The 16,069-nt window shown below is 37.0% G+C and overlaps 1 protein-coding gene across 3 annotated transcripts in view; it reads left to right on the top strand.

The window, feature by feature from the left end:
- MET (MET proto-oncogene, receptor tyrosine kinase) overlaps positions 1 to 5,192 on the top strand; it is a 109,929-nt gene extending 104,737 nt beyond the window's left edge. For all 3 annotated transcript variants that reach the window (XM_077756032.1, XM_077756031.1, XM_077756033.1), the window contains 2 exons: positions 2,738 to 2,874; positions 2,983 to 5,192. In XM_077756032.1, coding sequence (XP_077612158.1) covers positions 2,738 to 2,874; positions 2,983 to 3,193 — 348 coding nt within the window. In that variant the 3' untranslated portion in view covers positions 3,194 to 5,192. The remainder of the gene's footprint in view (positions 1 to 2,737; positions 2,875 to 2,982) is intronic.
- The last annotated feature ends 10,877 nt before the right edge of the window (positions 5,193 to 16,069 follow it).

Raw genomic sequence — 16,069 nt, 5'->3', positions numbered from 1 at the left:
TTCTCATTTTTTCTCTGTCTCTCTTCTTGCTCCCACTCCTATCTTCACCCCAGCCTCTCTCTTCTAGTTCTGCCTCATTCTCCTCCTTCAAGACCTCTCTCTCCACCATCCTGTCAGTTCCAAGCTATTCGTGGGGGTTTGGAATGCAGGCGGTACCATGCTTTTCCCAGAAGCTGCCTCCCTATCACCTCTCCTGTCCAGTGAGTCTTCCAACCCTCCTCTGATACCCAGTCTTTGCCCAAGTCCTATAATTCCTCAGAAATGTACCCAACCTTGCGCTCTTTTTTGTGAATTTGCCTTCAGACAAACCTATAGCCTAGGGTGTGGGTTAGGAGACCTGATCACAGACAAGTAACCAGCCTCAGCCAAAACTTTGGATTCTTCACCCTTAAAGCTTCTACAAAACCAGTTACATTATAGGACTTTTAGAAGGATTAAATAAAATAATCTTTTTTAAAAGGGCCTGAAGTCTGTTCCTGGCTTCTTATATGATATATACCCTTCCCCACCACCTCAGTTCGGGAGTTCAGTCTCATCGGGTTCCGGGTTGCCAAGATGCAGCAGCACCCCCACCAAATATTCTGTTCACAAACCCCCCATCTGGTCTCCTATGTGAGCCAACTCCTCCTCTTTGTTTAAAGCGTAGCATTTACACATGCATGTCCTGTCCCTTTCAGTGTAGCCCACTTGAGGCACTCACCACCCCCCACGACATGGTCTCATTTTTACCTTACCTATCCCTTGTCTCCCTCATCTCCCTATGTACCCCATACATCAAGTAGAGAGACCTGTTGTCTTTACGTAGTTCAGAAAAACACATGAGTACTGTCACCTCTGGGCCACTGCCTCCACCCAGAACACTCCTCCCGCCCTCACTTTCTGTGTACCTGGAACACAAATGCTCTCGTTCTTCAAGATTTGCTTTACTGTCACTTTCTCCTCGAAGCCTATCTGTTCTCTCTGACTTTTCACAGCATTGGTACCTCTTTTCTATTTTTAGTCCATATTAGTTACTCTGTCTTACTGTTCTGTGTGACAGTCAGTTGTGTCATAACTCTTAACCCTGTTAAATCAGCCTATATAGGCCCATCCACTAACTTGGACAGTAACCTACGTGTACACCAAGAGTCAGTAGATACTTGTTAAATCGATTTAAACTTTAATGCATGTTTTGGAACTTAAAGGTTAACACAGTGAAGTTGTCAGAAGTGACTCATAAAATGTTCAGGCTTTGGACACTTTGATTTTGAAACCCTGCAGAGGACAGCAAAATTATCTAGTTCCAACTGGAAAAGAGTGTGTTCTCTATTTGAATCAAGGCAGTCAGTGGTCTTAAAGGGCTCCTGCACTTGGGCATGTGCTTCACTCTCCTCACTGAATATTACAAGCTACACTGCTTCTCAGTGTTAGGTTTTCTCAGTCTGCCTGTCTGATCTGGATTCTCCTTTCCCTCCAAGCCTCCTTGTTCCCAGGGCCTTATTTCTCCCCCCACATGCTTCTTAGTCTGTGAGTGGCCTAGATGTGTTTCTAAGGAAGCGTTGATTTCCTGGGTCCTCGGCCAGGGGTGACCCGCACATGACCAATTACTCTCTTTGTGTCATTCTTACCTTGGCACACATCCAGGGGGAGATACTATGTATGACCTAGTGTATTCTGAGTAGAGTGCCTTAAATCAAGAAATTACATATTTAGTGCAGTTCAGTAGACCAAGCAAGACCCAAGAGTCAAGAACTCTTAAATGTTTATCCCAGTGTGAATTCAGATTTATTGGGGAATTTCTAGCAAGCCACTTAACCTCTCTGTGTCCCTACAATATTCCTACAAAGTACTGACACGGCTGTTTAATATCAACCTTGTACTTTAACATTTTCAAAGTACACGTATTTTTTTGAAATCAGTTTTCAACAGAGGACCTTCTTGCCTAGCAGTTTTATCACTTCTGATTTTTAATATGGATTTGTACTTACATTGCCTTAGATTTTGCCTTTTAACATTATTGTTTAGATGTGTTTATATTTTTTTGTTTCTTTCAGGGATTTTTTGTTTGCTTATGGTTATGTTTCTTTAAAAAAAGTATTTACATTCATTCAAAAATCCAACAAATTTAAATCTTGGAAAGCTTCCTTTATCTTCTTTTAAAAATAACATAAAATTTTAGCGTAACTATTAGAGAAGAAGACAGAAACATGTGAATGCTTTGACCAGTGCTTTGATGCTTTAAGAGAAAACCTGAAAATTATACTATACTAACTGTAGATGAAATCTTAATCCTCATGTGAACTTCAGATATTCTTTTTAATGCTTTATTTATTTCTGAGAGAGAGAGAGAGACAGCATGAACAGGGGAGGGTCAGAGAGAGAGAGAGATACAGAATCTGAAACAGGCTCCAGGCTCTGAGCTAGCCGGCAGCCCAGAGCCCAACATGGGGCTCGAACCCACAAACCGTGAGATCATGACCTGAGCTGAAGTCGGACGCTTAACCAACTGAGCCACCCATGTGCCCCCAGATATTCTTTTAAAAAACTTAATATTTATTTCTAATCTTAACTTTATCCAGTTCTAGTATAAAGAAATCATAAAATATGTAGCTTACTAATTACCTTTAAAGAACTTTTTGTCCCAAAGAGCAATAGCCTCGAATATGCTAAGCCAAATTTAGTTCTCAAGACCTGATCACCTTTCATGTTCATGTGGTCACAGTTCTCACCTGGATTTTCCCTTCCATTGTTTGACTAGTGGTCCTTTGGTGTGCTTCTCTGGGAACTGATGACAAGAGGAGCTCCACCTTATCCTGATATCAACACCTTTGATATAACAGTTTACTTATTGCAAGGCAGACGACTCTTACAGCCTGAATACTGCCCAGACCCCTTGTAAGTAGGACTTTCAACAGAATCTTCTGTCATTCCTGTATTCTTTACTTTTACAGAAATGCATGCCTTCATGATGTGTCTCATAGCATTTCTTCCTGTTTGAAACAGATATGAAGTGATGCTAAAATGCTGGCACCCTAAAGCGGAACTGCGCCCATCTTTTTCTGAACTGGTCTCCAGGATATCAGCGATATTCTCTACTTTCATTGGGGAGCACTATGTCCATGTGAACGCTACTTATGTGAATGTCAAATGTGTTGCTCCATACCCTTCTCTGTTGTCATCACAAGATAACATTGATGGCGAGGGGGACACATGATGGATGGATACCTCACCAGCCCCCTTCTGAGAAACATCATAGAACTTTCCAAACAACAGTCTACACTTTGTTCAATGTTGGTTTTTTTTGTTGTTGTTTGTTTTTTTGGTCACTGCCTGGCCATTGAAAGGCCACCAGATATTTTTTGCTTTTGCCAAGATTGCACTATTATAGGACCTTATATTGCTATTTAAAATGACTGGATTCTAAGGAATTACTTACCTGACAGAGCATCAGAGCCAGAAGCTCTGTCCACAGGCCAGTGACCAACAGCAACCCCACAGCTGTGATGATGCTCCTGTACATGGAGGCCAGAGCCTGAATTTTAGGTTGAAGATTTTAAAAATCAGGATCCTACATGATTTCATATGAGGAATGGAAGCAATGAATTTTGAGGGCTTCTTGATCACAGAAAATTCAGAAGTGGTAAAGTCCAGGACAGACGTGGCTCCAGTACCAAACCACGCATTGAGAATTAAAGTGTTTCAGAGAATTTTCATGTACTGAATGGTCACTAACATGTTTTATTACTGATGTTTCCTTTTGCCCATTAGGCAAACATTCCCTTTTAAATATTTGTATACATTCCTTTTAATGGGGAAATATCCATAGGCAACACAGTCAACATTTCAAAATGGCAGGACACGAAATGTGTTTATAAATTAATAGGGATATTTACATATTGTACATAGATGACATTAAGAAGGTTCTCATGAAATAGCTTAGTCATAATGAAATATTTAGTTGTCATTTAAAAATCAACTGAGAATGATACTGTTCTTACGATCGTGGACATATAGATGATTTGTCTGTATTTTTTTTATGACGACTCTGAAAATAAAACAAATGATTTGTGATAAGTGTTTTTAAAGGTGTAACTCAGCATGTTTTTAAAGCCTAATACATCTGACTAAAAGGTTCATCAGTTCCAATCATGGCTCACGTAGGGCAAAGAAAGGATCGATGGACTGGAAATATTAGCCTCTTTCTTAGGTGGCAGTTTCCCACCCCACAATCGGAGGCAATAAAACTTTCTGGGAGTCCAGTTTTTCATTAGCACATGCTTTGTGTGAAGCAAAACATATTTTACAGGGAAAAAAAGCAATTGAAAGTTCTGGCCATTTCACCTGGATCTACAGTTATTCTGGGCAGGACTTTTGTAATGTTTTGTTCTGTGGGATTTTGTGCTTACTACTGTATAGTGCATGTGGCACAGGATACTCTGTTTTTGTCAATGTAAACATTTAAAGTATTATATTTTTATAAAAATGTTTATTTTTAATGATATAAGAAAACTTTTGTTAGGCCACGAAAATACTGCACTGTGAACATTTCAGAAAAGGTATGTCAGACTTGGATTAAGTAATAGCATAGTTCTCAATGGCTGTAAATAGTGATAAGGAAATGTACTGATTGCCAGTACACCCCACCCTCATTACATCACCAGGACTTGAAGCCAAGGGTTAACACAGAAAGCTATAAAGAGGGTGTGTTACACCAAAGCCCAATAGCAGAGCTGGGCTGACGGTTACAACTTAAACTCTTTGACCATGTTGGAATTTACCAGAAGTCACAAGGAACTGTACTGTAGAGATATACTTCAATTTAAACTTTGTTTCAGAAGCGTAGAAGAGTGATACCAATGCACAAATACTGCAAATAGTCGGTAACAAAAGAAAAAACTTTGCAGAAATAAATATCTCTACTAATATCAAGAGGATGAATGCATCAAGAGCAGAAAGAGCTGTGGAAACAACCCATCATCAAGATTACACACCTGTATATATGCTTGAGAAAGCTGCAATGTGAAAATCATGTTTGCTATTTATAAAAATGTCCTTAGATTAATGTGTCTGGACAGATTGTGAGAGTAAGTGATTCTTCTAAGAATTAGATACTTGTCACTGCCTATACCTGCAGTTGAACTGAATGGTACTTTGTATGTTAATAGCTGTTGTTTTGATAAATCATGCAATTAAAATAATGTATCATCTTGTTACTGAGAGTTGGTTATTGCTAGTCATCCTCGATTACCTCTCCATTTACACAATGACTGAGGAAGCCTAAGATTGATTTCACCTGGCTACATCAAGATCGTCCATAAATGAGAACCTTAGTTAATTCCTGGGCAGCCAAAGGAATTTGCATCCTTTGAATCTCAGGAAGTCTCTGTCTTTCTAAGAGTGGTTTGCCTTGAGTTGCCAAATTACCCATATTTGCCTGTCTTTCAGCTAAGAGCATCTGTCTCCTGCTTTTAGCATGATGCTCTTCTCCAGCAAGGTGCATCCTTGGGCCAGAAGCTATGAATTAAGGCTAAAAACCCACAGTTGGCAGAGAGATAGATGTCTATTTGAGTGTTAGAGGAGAGAGGCCTTCTTATCCCCTCAAAAATACTTTTTCCATCCATACAGGGTTCCACCATTCAGGAGCCCCCAGTTACTAGAGAACATAACTTTCATGTTATCTCCATGAATATTCTTATAATGCAAGGAAATAAAAAAAAATTTTTAATGTTTGTTTATTTTTGAGAGAGAGAGAGCATGAGCAGGGTAGGAGCAGAGAGAGATGGAGACACAGAATCCAAAGCAGACTTCAGGCTCTGAGCTGTCAGCACAGAGCCTGATGCAGGTCTCAAACCCACAAACTGTGAGATCATGATCTCAGCCATAGCCGGACACTTAACTGACTGAGCCACGCAGGTGCCCCTGTAATGCAAGGGAATTCAATGATGATATTTCCATCATCTGAAAATCATGTGACACTTTGGAGCAATATGATTTTTAAGAAGATCCAAAATCAAACTGATACCTATACAATATAGTGGGTGACTGATTCTTTATCAAAGAGAATTCATTCCATGTACACAAACTCCGTCTCAGCCAAGAAATGCTTATCTATAAGAAATTCAATCAGACTCCATGCCCCTGAAGGACAAGAACCTGTCATCTTTATATCCTTAGTATCTGGCACTTAGGAGATTCTAAAATAATTGAACTGAAACCAAATTTTCTTATCCTTAATCACTTTAAACCACCACAAAGTTATTACCTATGTAGCTTCCATGGTATTTGGTCAGCAATGACATGGGAAGGGGAGGACCTTTCTGGGGAGAGAAGGATGAAAGGATCTTCCTTTACAAACTTTTGTTTGGTGCTCTGAATTTTTAATTACAGGATTTTTCATTTCACAATGTAAGCATCAATTGTATTTTTGTTCTTTCTGACCTACATAGCAGATTGCATCCTTAAAGAAATACAGTGAAGGAATACACAACCTGTAAAAAGTACATCAAATGTTTGCAGACATCTCCCATTATTAATCTATCCAATTGGGTTGAGGAAACAAGTTAGCATTGTATATAAGAAATTGATTAATATTTCATTTAATTCAATTATTTATTGTGCAGCTACAAATGTCAAGCACATGTGCTAGGTAATGGAGATTTGAGAATACAGCCCCTGCCACCCCAAGGAATTTAATGGAAGAGACAAACAAAATTATACAACTAGTGCATGTTCTAACTATGCATTTCTTAGATCTATAAACTATCTTGAAGAGGCATCAAAGTTTTAACTGTACGTTTGTACCTTTTGACCCCCTTTACCCGTTTCTTCCAATCCTGCTCCACTTCTGGCTACCATGAATCTGTTCTCTGTTTCTATTAGCTTCGTTTTGATGTTCTTTTGTTTTTGTGGGGTTTTTTTGTTTTTATAGATTGCATATATAAGTGAGATCATATGGTATTTGTCCTTCTCTGTCTGACTTAACTTCACTTAGCATTATACCCTCAAGGTCCATCCATGTTGTGGCAAATGGCAAAATTTGCTTTTCTGTGACGGAATAATATTCCATTATATATCTATATCACCTTTTCTTTATCCATTTATTCATCAGTAGGCCCTTACGTTGTTTCCATACCTTGGCTTTTGTGAACAATACTGCAATGAATATGCATATGTCTTTTTGAGTTGCTGGGTTCCCCCACCCTTGGATAAATACTCAGAAGTGAAGTTACTAAATCAAATGGTGGTTCTAGTTTTAATTTTTTGAGGAACGTCCATACAGTTTCCCAATTTACATTCCCACTCAACAGTTCACATCCTTATCAACACTTGTTATTTTTTGTCTTTTTGATAATAGCCATTGTAACATGTAAGGTGATACCTCGTTGTGGTTTTTTTCATCATTGTTTCCATGATGATTAGTGATGTTGAACATCTTTTCATGTGTCTGTTGGCCATCTATCTGTCTTCTTTGGAAGAAAGTCTATTCAGATCCTCTGCCCATTTTTAAATCATTGCTTTTGCTGTTCAATAGTTAATTTCTTTATATAGTTTGGGTATTAGCCCCTTACCAGATACATGTTTGGCAAATAGTTTCTCCCATCCCATAGCTGGCCTTTTTGTTTTGTTGATGGTTTCCTATTCTGTGCAGAAGCTTTTTAGTTTGATATAGTCCCACATATTTATTTTCACTTTTGTTACCTTTGCTTTTGACATCAGACTCAAAACTTCATCTCCAAGGCCTATATCAAAGAGTTTACTGCCTGTGTTTTGTTTAAGGAGTTTTATGGCTTCAGATCTTAATTTATTTTGAGCTAATTTTTGTGTGTGGTGTAAGATAGTAATCAGTTTCCTTCTCTTATAAGTGGCTGTTCAGTTTTCTCAACACCCTTTATTGAAAAAACTGTCCTTTCCCCACTGTATATTCTTGGCTCCTGTGTTGTAAACTAATTAACCATATATACATGGGTTTATTTCTGGGCCCTCTTTTCTGTTCCATTGATTGATGTGTCTATTTTTATTCAACACCATACTGTTTTGATTCCTATAGCTTTGTAATGTAGTATGAGATCACAGTTTAAACATTCCAAAGTGAAGCCCCCTGGGCAAATAGATCAAACACTGACCTACCTTGTGCAAAATACTGAACCTCTCTCAAATAGGTTAATCCTATTTATTTCACAAAGTTGTTTGAAAACTAAAAAATAGTATAGAAAGGTACCTAGTACACCATAGTTGCTCATTAATTGTGATATTATTATTATCTTCAATCTTGGGTAATAAGAGCCCAGGATATCTGTGGTTGATTGAAAGGAGAAATTAAACCTCAAAGGCAACTTACAGATGTTTAAATCCAATCCTTACCCCATCCCTCATCTGATACCTGCTTTATATATTAGAAGCAGAGTTGTTATTTCAACTTTTCCTTCAGTTTTGATGTGGCAGTGTGTGTGGATGGGGGTGGGGGATACATAAGAAGGGTAGCAAGACAGTGACAAAATGGCAACAGCTTCCCTCTCAGTGCCAGATACCTGAAGAATACCTCCACCCCTTCCTTCTTGTTTCCTTAAACTCCCTACTATTTCTTTAATTACCTCTCTAATGACTAATTTCCTTTTTTCTGGTTTGGTCTTCAGACCTAGAATATACAACAGACATGAAAAAAATTTTTCTAAATTCCAGGAAAGTTGCATAAAGACACAATTAACAGGAGTCACAATTCTCAGTATTCGTGTCTAGAGATTATTACTGTTCTGTTTTGCTCGAATGGATGGTTAATGATTATTCAGATTCAGGAAAATGTGGGCTTAATACCGTATTGTCTTAGTTATGTGATGTATGTTTGGAAGATAGGGAATACTTCATTAATATTATAATCCATCTGGATGACTAGACAGGTAACTACATAGACAATTTCAAGAGATAGGTATGCAGACATTATGCCCCAAAGTAAGAAATGCTTATTGCTTTTAATTCCATAAAATGTTTTTCCTTTTCATACTTGACATTTTTCTTAAAGACTATCTCAATTCCCTATCTATCAAAAATTGGAAATAAGTTCAGTCATAAACCAGTGAAATATTTCAGTGGTGAATTGAAGGTAATAAAACAAAGGCTTGCCCAAACTGTCCTTTGTTGTAAATTACACCAGAGGTCTAGATTACGTCAGCCTGAGGTATTGATCACAATGCTGAGAGGTTTATAACTACTATTGACTTACCATGCGACCCAGGAGCAGAAATCTAGGAAAATTGCAAAAGCATATCTACGGTAATGAAAAGCCCATCATTAATAGAACTTACTATCCTGTCATCTAACTAGTACTGTGTTGGCTTTAAGGCAAATATTTAACAAATGCTGGAAACAGAAGGATTCTGTCTTCTCCCTTTTCTCCATTGCTGGCTCCTGAGCTATTCTGATAAATGTGTTTCCCTTCATGCCAACAAAAAGTATGGGTTAAAAAAAAAAAAAACTGAAACGAATTAGTTAATTAGCCCCACATAAAATTAACATCCAAACATTCAAATAGCTCCTAATTCTTCAGTATTATTTTTTCTTTTTTTTTACTGAAGAGCTAATTCCCCAGATAGACTAATTTAGACTAGGACTAGTGTCCTATTCTCCTGGGCAGTGAAACCCTACCTGGTTAAGCATTCTGAAAACTAGTTAGCGTTAAAGAAGCAATTCTGAAATGAAAATGGATTTATATTGGATGTATAAACAGAATTTTTGATTTAAGTAAAATAGTACTAGTTGAACATTATTTTGAAGCTGTAGATCCAGACTGCAATGATAATTTTTATCCTTTTCTTGAAATGAAGTCCTTTGTCTTTATGCATTCACTTTTTCACTGTCACATGCGTACATTCTTTTCACCACGAGTTCCAGGCTGGCAAAAACATCCACTAATCCTTAGACCTCTGGGTTGGAACGACAAAAATGCATAAAATCTTACCAGGCCAAAAGAGATCAACTTTAAAAATCTTTGGCATCTAAACATGTCAGAACTGTTTTTTAGTGACTATCCAAGCCATTTGTGTTCCCCATTATGGTACATGGGATCTGTACTATCAGTTCCTACTTTTATTGGGCAGCCTGGAATTTTGAAGAACCACATTTCATTCACCTTTCTCGGTTGTTTATAATTTTCACAGTTGTCTTGTGAGTTTTCTTTCTGTCTCTAATTCTAAAAGTTTTGGAAGTGGTAATGGACAGACTGCTCTCTGCCAGCTGAAGCCGTCACTTTGACGTTTGCCCCTATGTTCTGGTGACATCTGTTCTTTCCATTATAGTCAAGCTGGGCCTTTCCTTCTATGGAACTGTACTCAACAACCACCATATTTATCAGGGGCAACAGTTCTTGTAAACAAGAAATGCTAAATTAAGAGCCTTTGTGAAATCCTGCCACACAATGTCTGAAGTCAGTCACATGATCTTCAGATCTTATTTCAGAAGTCCCAATAAAGAAAAATTACAGAGAAACCCAAATATCCTATCAGGATACTTTTGCAAGCTGTTTCTAATTTTTTGTTGGACCAGGAGAATTAAACATAGGGAATTTAAATTAGCTTCGGTGGTAGTGAAGGGTCTGTGAAAACACATGGGTAAAGCAAGAAGTCACTATCACATAGATACTAAAAAAACATATTCCAGAAAGAAAATATCCAGTGTTAAGACTATATAGATATTTGTTTCTGAAAATGAACTTAATTGATAAAAATAATGATGATAATAATGATCTCATCTCAGTACATGTCACAGGAATGAATGACTGTCTGGCAGCTAATGGACTAAGGTAATGCTCTCAGGAATTAGTCTTGCTTTAATGAAATGCTGTTTGTTTAGTAAACGAATGCTTGAAATGACAGAAGTAAAAAATCAGGGCTGCCACCATCAAGCCTGGTTGATTCACAGAGGAGGAAAAAAAGGCTAACGCAAAAATGTGTCACATGCTGCTCTTACTCATTTTTTTATTCATTTGTGATTCAGAAAAAATACATATCCTTTATAATTTTTTCTTTCATAATCTGTCTCCCACTTTTACCCTGAGGATATGTTTACTTATGGATTGTTTTATTGACACAAAATTAACCTGTTGAAGAAAATGTAACTCCCTTTAGTGCAAGCATAACAAATTTAAAATTATGATTGCTTTGAATCATTTTATTTTAAAAACTGTGATGTGAAGAAAGTGGATCCTCCATGCGGGCTTTAGAATATTGTCTCTAAGTTACACTTGGCTTAGAGGTCATTACACAACATCTTTTTCCAAGATTACTCTAACTGACCTCCTAATTCTGTCTTATCCATATTGACTCTTCCTTAATATCCAAAACCAGCTGCCAAAATTATATAATATATCTGATTACATCATTTCCCAGCTTGAAAATCTGTGTCCATTCCTAGAGGGTCCCTGAATGAATTCTTTATGTTGTTATGTCATGTTTTGTTTTTAAGTATATAACCTTATGAGAAAAAATTTTTAGAGAAAAAGATAAAAAGTGCACAGGAAATATCCTCTGACCACACTCTCACACACTCCATCCTCACTTCCTAAAGGTAAACAATGTTAACACTTTCTTGTATATTCTTCCAGAAATGTCCACCTTGCATCAGTTCCAAACTAAGTCAGACACTTTCAGGACATCCTTCAAAAGCCTCCATCTTATTGACCAAACTGTCATTCATCATAATCTCCTACTTAAGAGACTATCTCTCTACCTTTGTGACTTTGAACTTATACCAAAAATACCCCCCTTTTGGTATAAATGGTATAAACAGGGCTAGACCAAGCTATTTGGACCATCACCTTCACCCAAGCTGGCTTATAATTTGGTGCCCCTTCAAACTGATATTCTTTAAGTAGTTTCTCAACTTTTATTTAAAAAGATTGAAATAATGTTCTTTTAATAAAAATATTAAAGGATGGATTTATTCATTTCCATTTAACAAAGCAGAATCAATATCCTTTAAAAAAAATCAGCAAAATATTGTACTTTTCTAAAACTCATTCTCTTTTGCATTTTCCAACCAAACTAGCTTGGAAATCATAAAGGGTTTTAAACTTAGGTAATAAAAATAAATCACCCATCCCTGATATGCAGTATTCTGTGATGGATTATTTTTAGAATTTCAGCTGACTGACAACTTTTAACTGACTGGAACTGTACTTATGTGTGGCAAATATACACCACAGAGATGGGTTGTTTACTGTAGCAAGTTATTTTGCTTCACTCCAACTGTCCTTTTGGCAGAAGTACATCCAACCTAATTTTGCCCGTTACATAAGAAGCCACATGTGGAAACCTGAATCAGCTGACATCATATTACTGACTTAATCCAGCCGTAATTCAGTGCCCAGTGACCTGGCAAGCCCATCTCTTACTCTCATTCTGGATAAAAGGACTATAGCATGGAGCTTAGGTGGATACACTTTGGGATCGGATACCCTAGGTTTGTATCATTTTCACCACTTATCAGCAGTGTGTTTTTGGACTAATTGCTCAAACTTTCTAAGCCTCAGTTTCCATATTTAGAAGATAGAAATGCAAATGATGACTTGCTCATAAGATTGTATGAGGATTGAATGGAAGAATACATGCATAACACTCAATAAGTGGCAGTAATTATTTCTGGAGAGCTTGGTTTTAGTAGTAGTAGTATCATCATCATCATCATCATCATCATCATTTATAACCTGAATTTATAATTATAACAAAATGATTCAATGTGGAAGACATTAGAATAAAATTACCACAAAATAGGTCCAAAGTTTGGCACAATCCAGAAATATGTGAAGATAAAAGTCATCAAAACAGACACAGGTTTTCTTCATCCTTTTTAGTAGTACCAGGGAGCTATGGGGCCCTTGTCCAGTCTGACTTTACTGCTTGTAAGACCGTCAGTGTCACTTCATCTTTTTAAGTTGTACTATTCTTCTCTATAAAGTATGAGCATAATTATACTCAAAGTGTTAGCTATAAATATTAAATAATATAATATGGTTTAAGAAAAAGTTATTATGGTTATTCAATTCATCAAAATATATTTTTTAATACTAAAAAAATAATTTCAAAAGTCTACTTAGAATTCATCTGATGTATAAAAGTTTGCTCTAACCAACCCCAGCACTTCCTTTGCTCCAGCATAATTGCTGGAGTTGTTTACAGAGATCTGAACTTAGAATCAATAGGCTCAGGACTGGAGAAGGGCATGAAACTGGCCCTGGACCTCAGCATGGGGGTTCTGGGTGCTCATTGCTAGCTGACCCTTAAACAACTCCAAGTCCTCTTTGGAGTTCAAAGTTTGGGGATGAAATCACTGCCCCTTCTCAAAGATAAACAAAAATGCAGATCTGAAGTGGTGTCCTGAGCTAACATGAAACAAGTTGAGTTTGAACTCATCAGGGCAGTGTTTTTCCAACATAATAAATTGCTCTTTGTTTAAATCAGAAACTGAATTCATTTTATTTTCCAAAATCGGCCCTGCCAGGTTTCCTTGATTTAATTGTATCTTTTTGTCTGCTGACAATGGAAAGCAGAAGAAAATAGTCTTGGTAAGGAAATGAAATATTACCAAGAAAAACAGGCATTCTCATACTGGATGAGGTGGGCTTTTTTTTTTTTTCACATTCAATTTTTTTATGAGAAAAAAGGTCTCTACCCTTTGAAATAACAGCATTATTGCAGTTACTGTTAGGTCATATCTACATGGCCCAAAAGAAAATGTTGGAAAGAAAATTAACTAGTTCATAAGGGTATGGACATTATTTTTTAAAGGAAATGGTTTTTCATACATAGAAAGAATAACAAATGATAGCAAAGAAAAGTGAGAGTTACAACAATTATTTTAAAAAACTCAAATAAAAATGCATGACTAAAGCATCTGTGGAGTTCAGGTAAAATAATTTATAGGGAACACAAAGTAACCAAATCCTTACTATAATTCTTCAATTTATTTAGCTAAGATAACCCTTGCTTTAGCAGCAGAAAAAAATTCAGTTCTGATTGACTGGTAAGGAAGTCTCATAATGAAGGAATAAGGGCTTGAAGCAAGAAAATGCCAGATTCCCATCCCAGCTCTGCCACTACTCACTATTTACCAGGGGGAGAAAATTGGATTTTCACTTATTCAATTTTAAAATATTTCAGAGAGTCTTGCATGGTAGGTGCTGTTTCAAGGAAGAAAGATACAGCAGGGAATATACCAGACAAGACAATTGCCNGAAAGAAAAAGAAAGAAAGAAAGAAAGAAAGAAAGAAAGAAAGAAAGAAAGAGAAAGAAAGAAAGAAAGAAGGTAGAGGAAAGGAAGGAAAAGAAAAAAATGGATAAAGACAGGGTGTATAGACAGATACACAGGATAGATACACAAAAGTTATTTTCAATTGTTATAAGTGCCATGAAAGAAATAAATGGGATAAAAGGTAAAGACTAAAATGGCTATTTGGCATAGGGTGATTAGCAAAATGTGAGCTGAAGATAAGAATGAGCCAGCAGTATGAAGGGCTGGTGTGGAGCCATCAAGGCAGGGAGAACACCAAGTACAAAGGCTGTTTTTGGAGGCAGGAGAGAGCCTGTTGAAGGCCCAGGAAAGAGACCTACATGACAGTAATATGTTGAGCTGGGTGGGGAAGAGCGGTATGAGGCAAAGTTGAAAATGTAAGCAACAAGTTAGTTTTCTATTCTAATGGCAGTGGGAAGCTACTGGAGGGTGTTAAACAGGGTTTTTTTAAAGATCAGTCTAGCTGCTGAGTGAAAATAGATTGTAGCAAAGCAAGAGAAGAAGCAAGGTGGCTATTTAATAACATTTGGCCTGAGACCATAGTATCAGGTGGGATGAAAGTATGATGGATGCAGTGGAGATAGAGATAAGTAAACAGATTTGAGATTCATTTTAAAAATGAAATGGATGGAACATGCTGATGTACTGTATGTGGATATGGAGGGAAAGGGGATGATCAAAGGCAACTCTTGGATTTTTGGCTTATGCAAATAGATGGATGATGTCACCAGCTATTGAGAGAAAGCTAGGAGAATCACAAGTCAGATCAAGAATTCTACTTTGGACATTTCAACTTAAGATGCCTTTTAGCCAAAGAACTGAAAATGCCTGGTAGGCATTTCAATCTGTAAGTCTGAAGCTTAGAGGAACAAAATCATCAACATTTGGTTGTATAAAGCCATGGAACCAGACAAGATTATCGAGAGAGAGAAGCTAGAGAGACCAAGGATGGAACTTCAGGGCACTTCATGTATAGAGGTCAGGGAGGTAAGATTGAGAAGTTACTTACTTCATCATAAAATACTAACATCATATGGAAAAATTAAATAAAATATGTATGCTGTGCTACTAGCTGGTTAAAGCTACTTAGCAATGATTAATTTCTTCCATTTTTTAAACCTTCTTCTTGCTCACTCCCACCATCCAAATATGATTAACCTCTGCTTCTAAAAAGAAGTGAGCTACTATATATCCAAAGGAATAAAAACCTAACACTTCTTTTACCTTTATCTATCTAGGTCCCAAGTGAATGTAATAAGCAAGCAAAGATCATACCCTAACCAGTCATTATGCATCACAACTGGTGATCCCAGTGATAAGTCTCCTCTATCCTTATGAGGAATTCCATTTCATGCTAATTGTTCTAAAGTTTACATTATTAAATCAACACAAATTATATCTAAGCTTATCTTCTTTCATTTTAAATTGGAAAGATGTTCATCCTGCATTTGCCCATTCACTTTGAACATTTTAACTCCTGCTTTTAAGCTTTTATGATCATTACTGTACTTCAAGCAAGTATCTGAAAGCAAAAAAAAAAAAAAAAGTAATGATCCACATTTAATCTAGAGTATGTGTATCAGGATTGGGCTCAGAAAAACCCAAAACAACTGTGGCTTAAATGAGAGAAGAGCTTCCTTCTTTTACACAAAACAAGTTGGAAGTCAGACAGTTGGGGTCTGGTGTGGAGGCTATAATATGTCACCAGGGACCCAGGCTCCCATCTTTTTGCCTGTTGTCCCCGTGCATGATTTCTATCCTCATGGTCATCTTTGTGATCCAGATGGCTTCCTGAGTTTTTGAAAGAAGGAG

Source organism: Crocuta crocuta, unplaced genomic scaffold (assembly GCF_008692635.1).
Source record: "Crocuta crocuta isolate KB4526 unplaced genomic scaffold, BGI_CrCroc_1.0 scaffold452, whole genome shotgun sequence".
Classification (NCBI taxonomy): Eukaryota; Metazoa; Chordata; class Mammalia; order Carnivora; family Hyaenidae; genus Crocuta; species Crocuta crocuta.
This window is presented reverse-complemented; position numbering and strand designations above follow the sequence as displayed.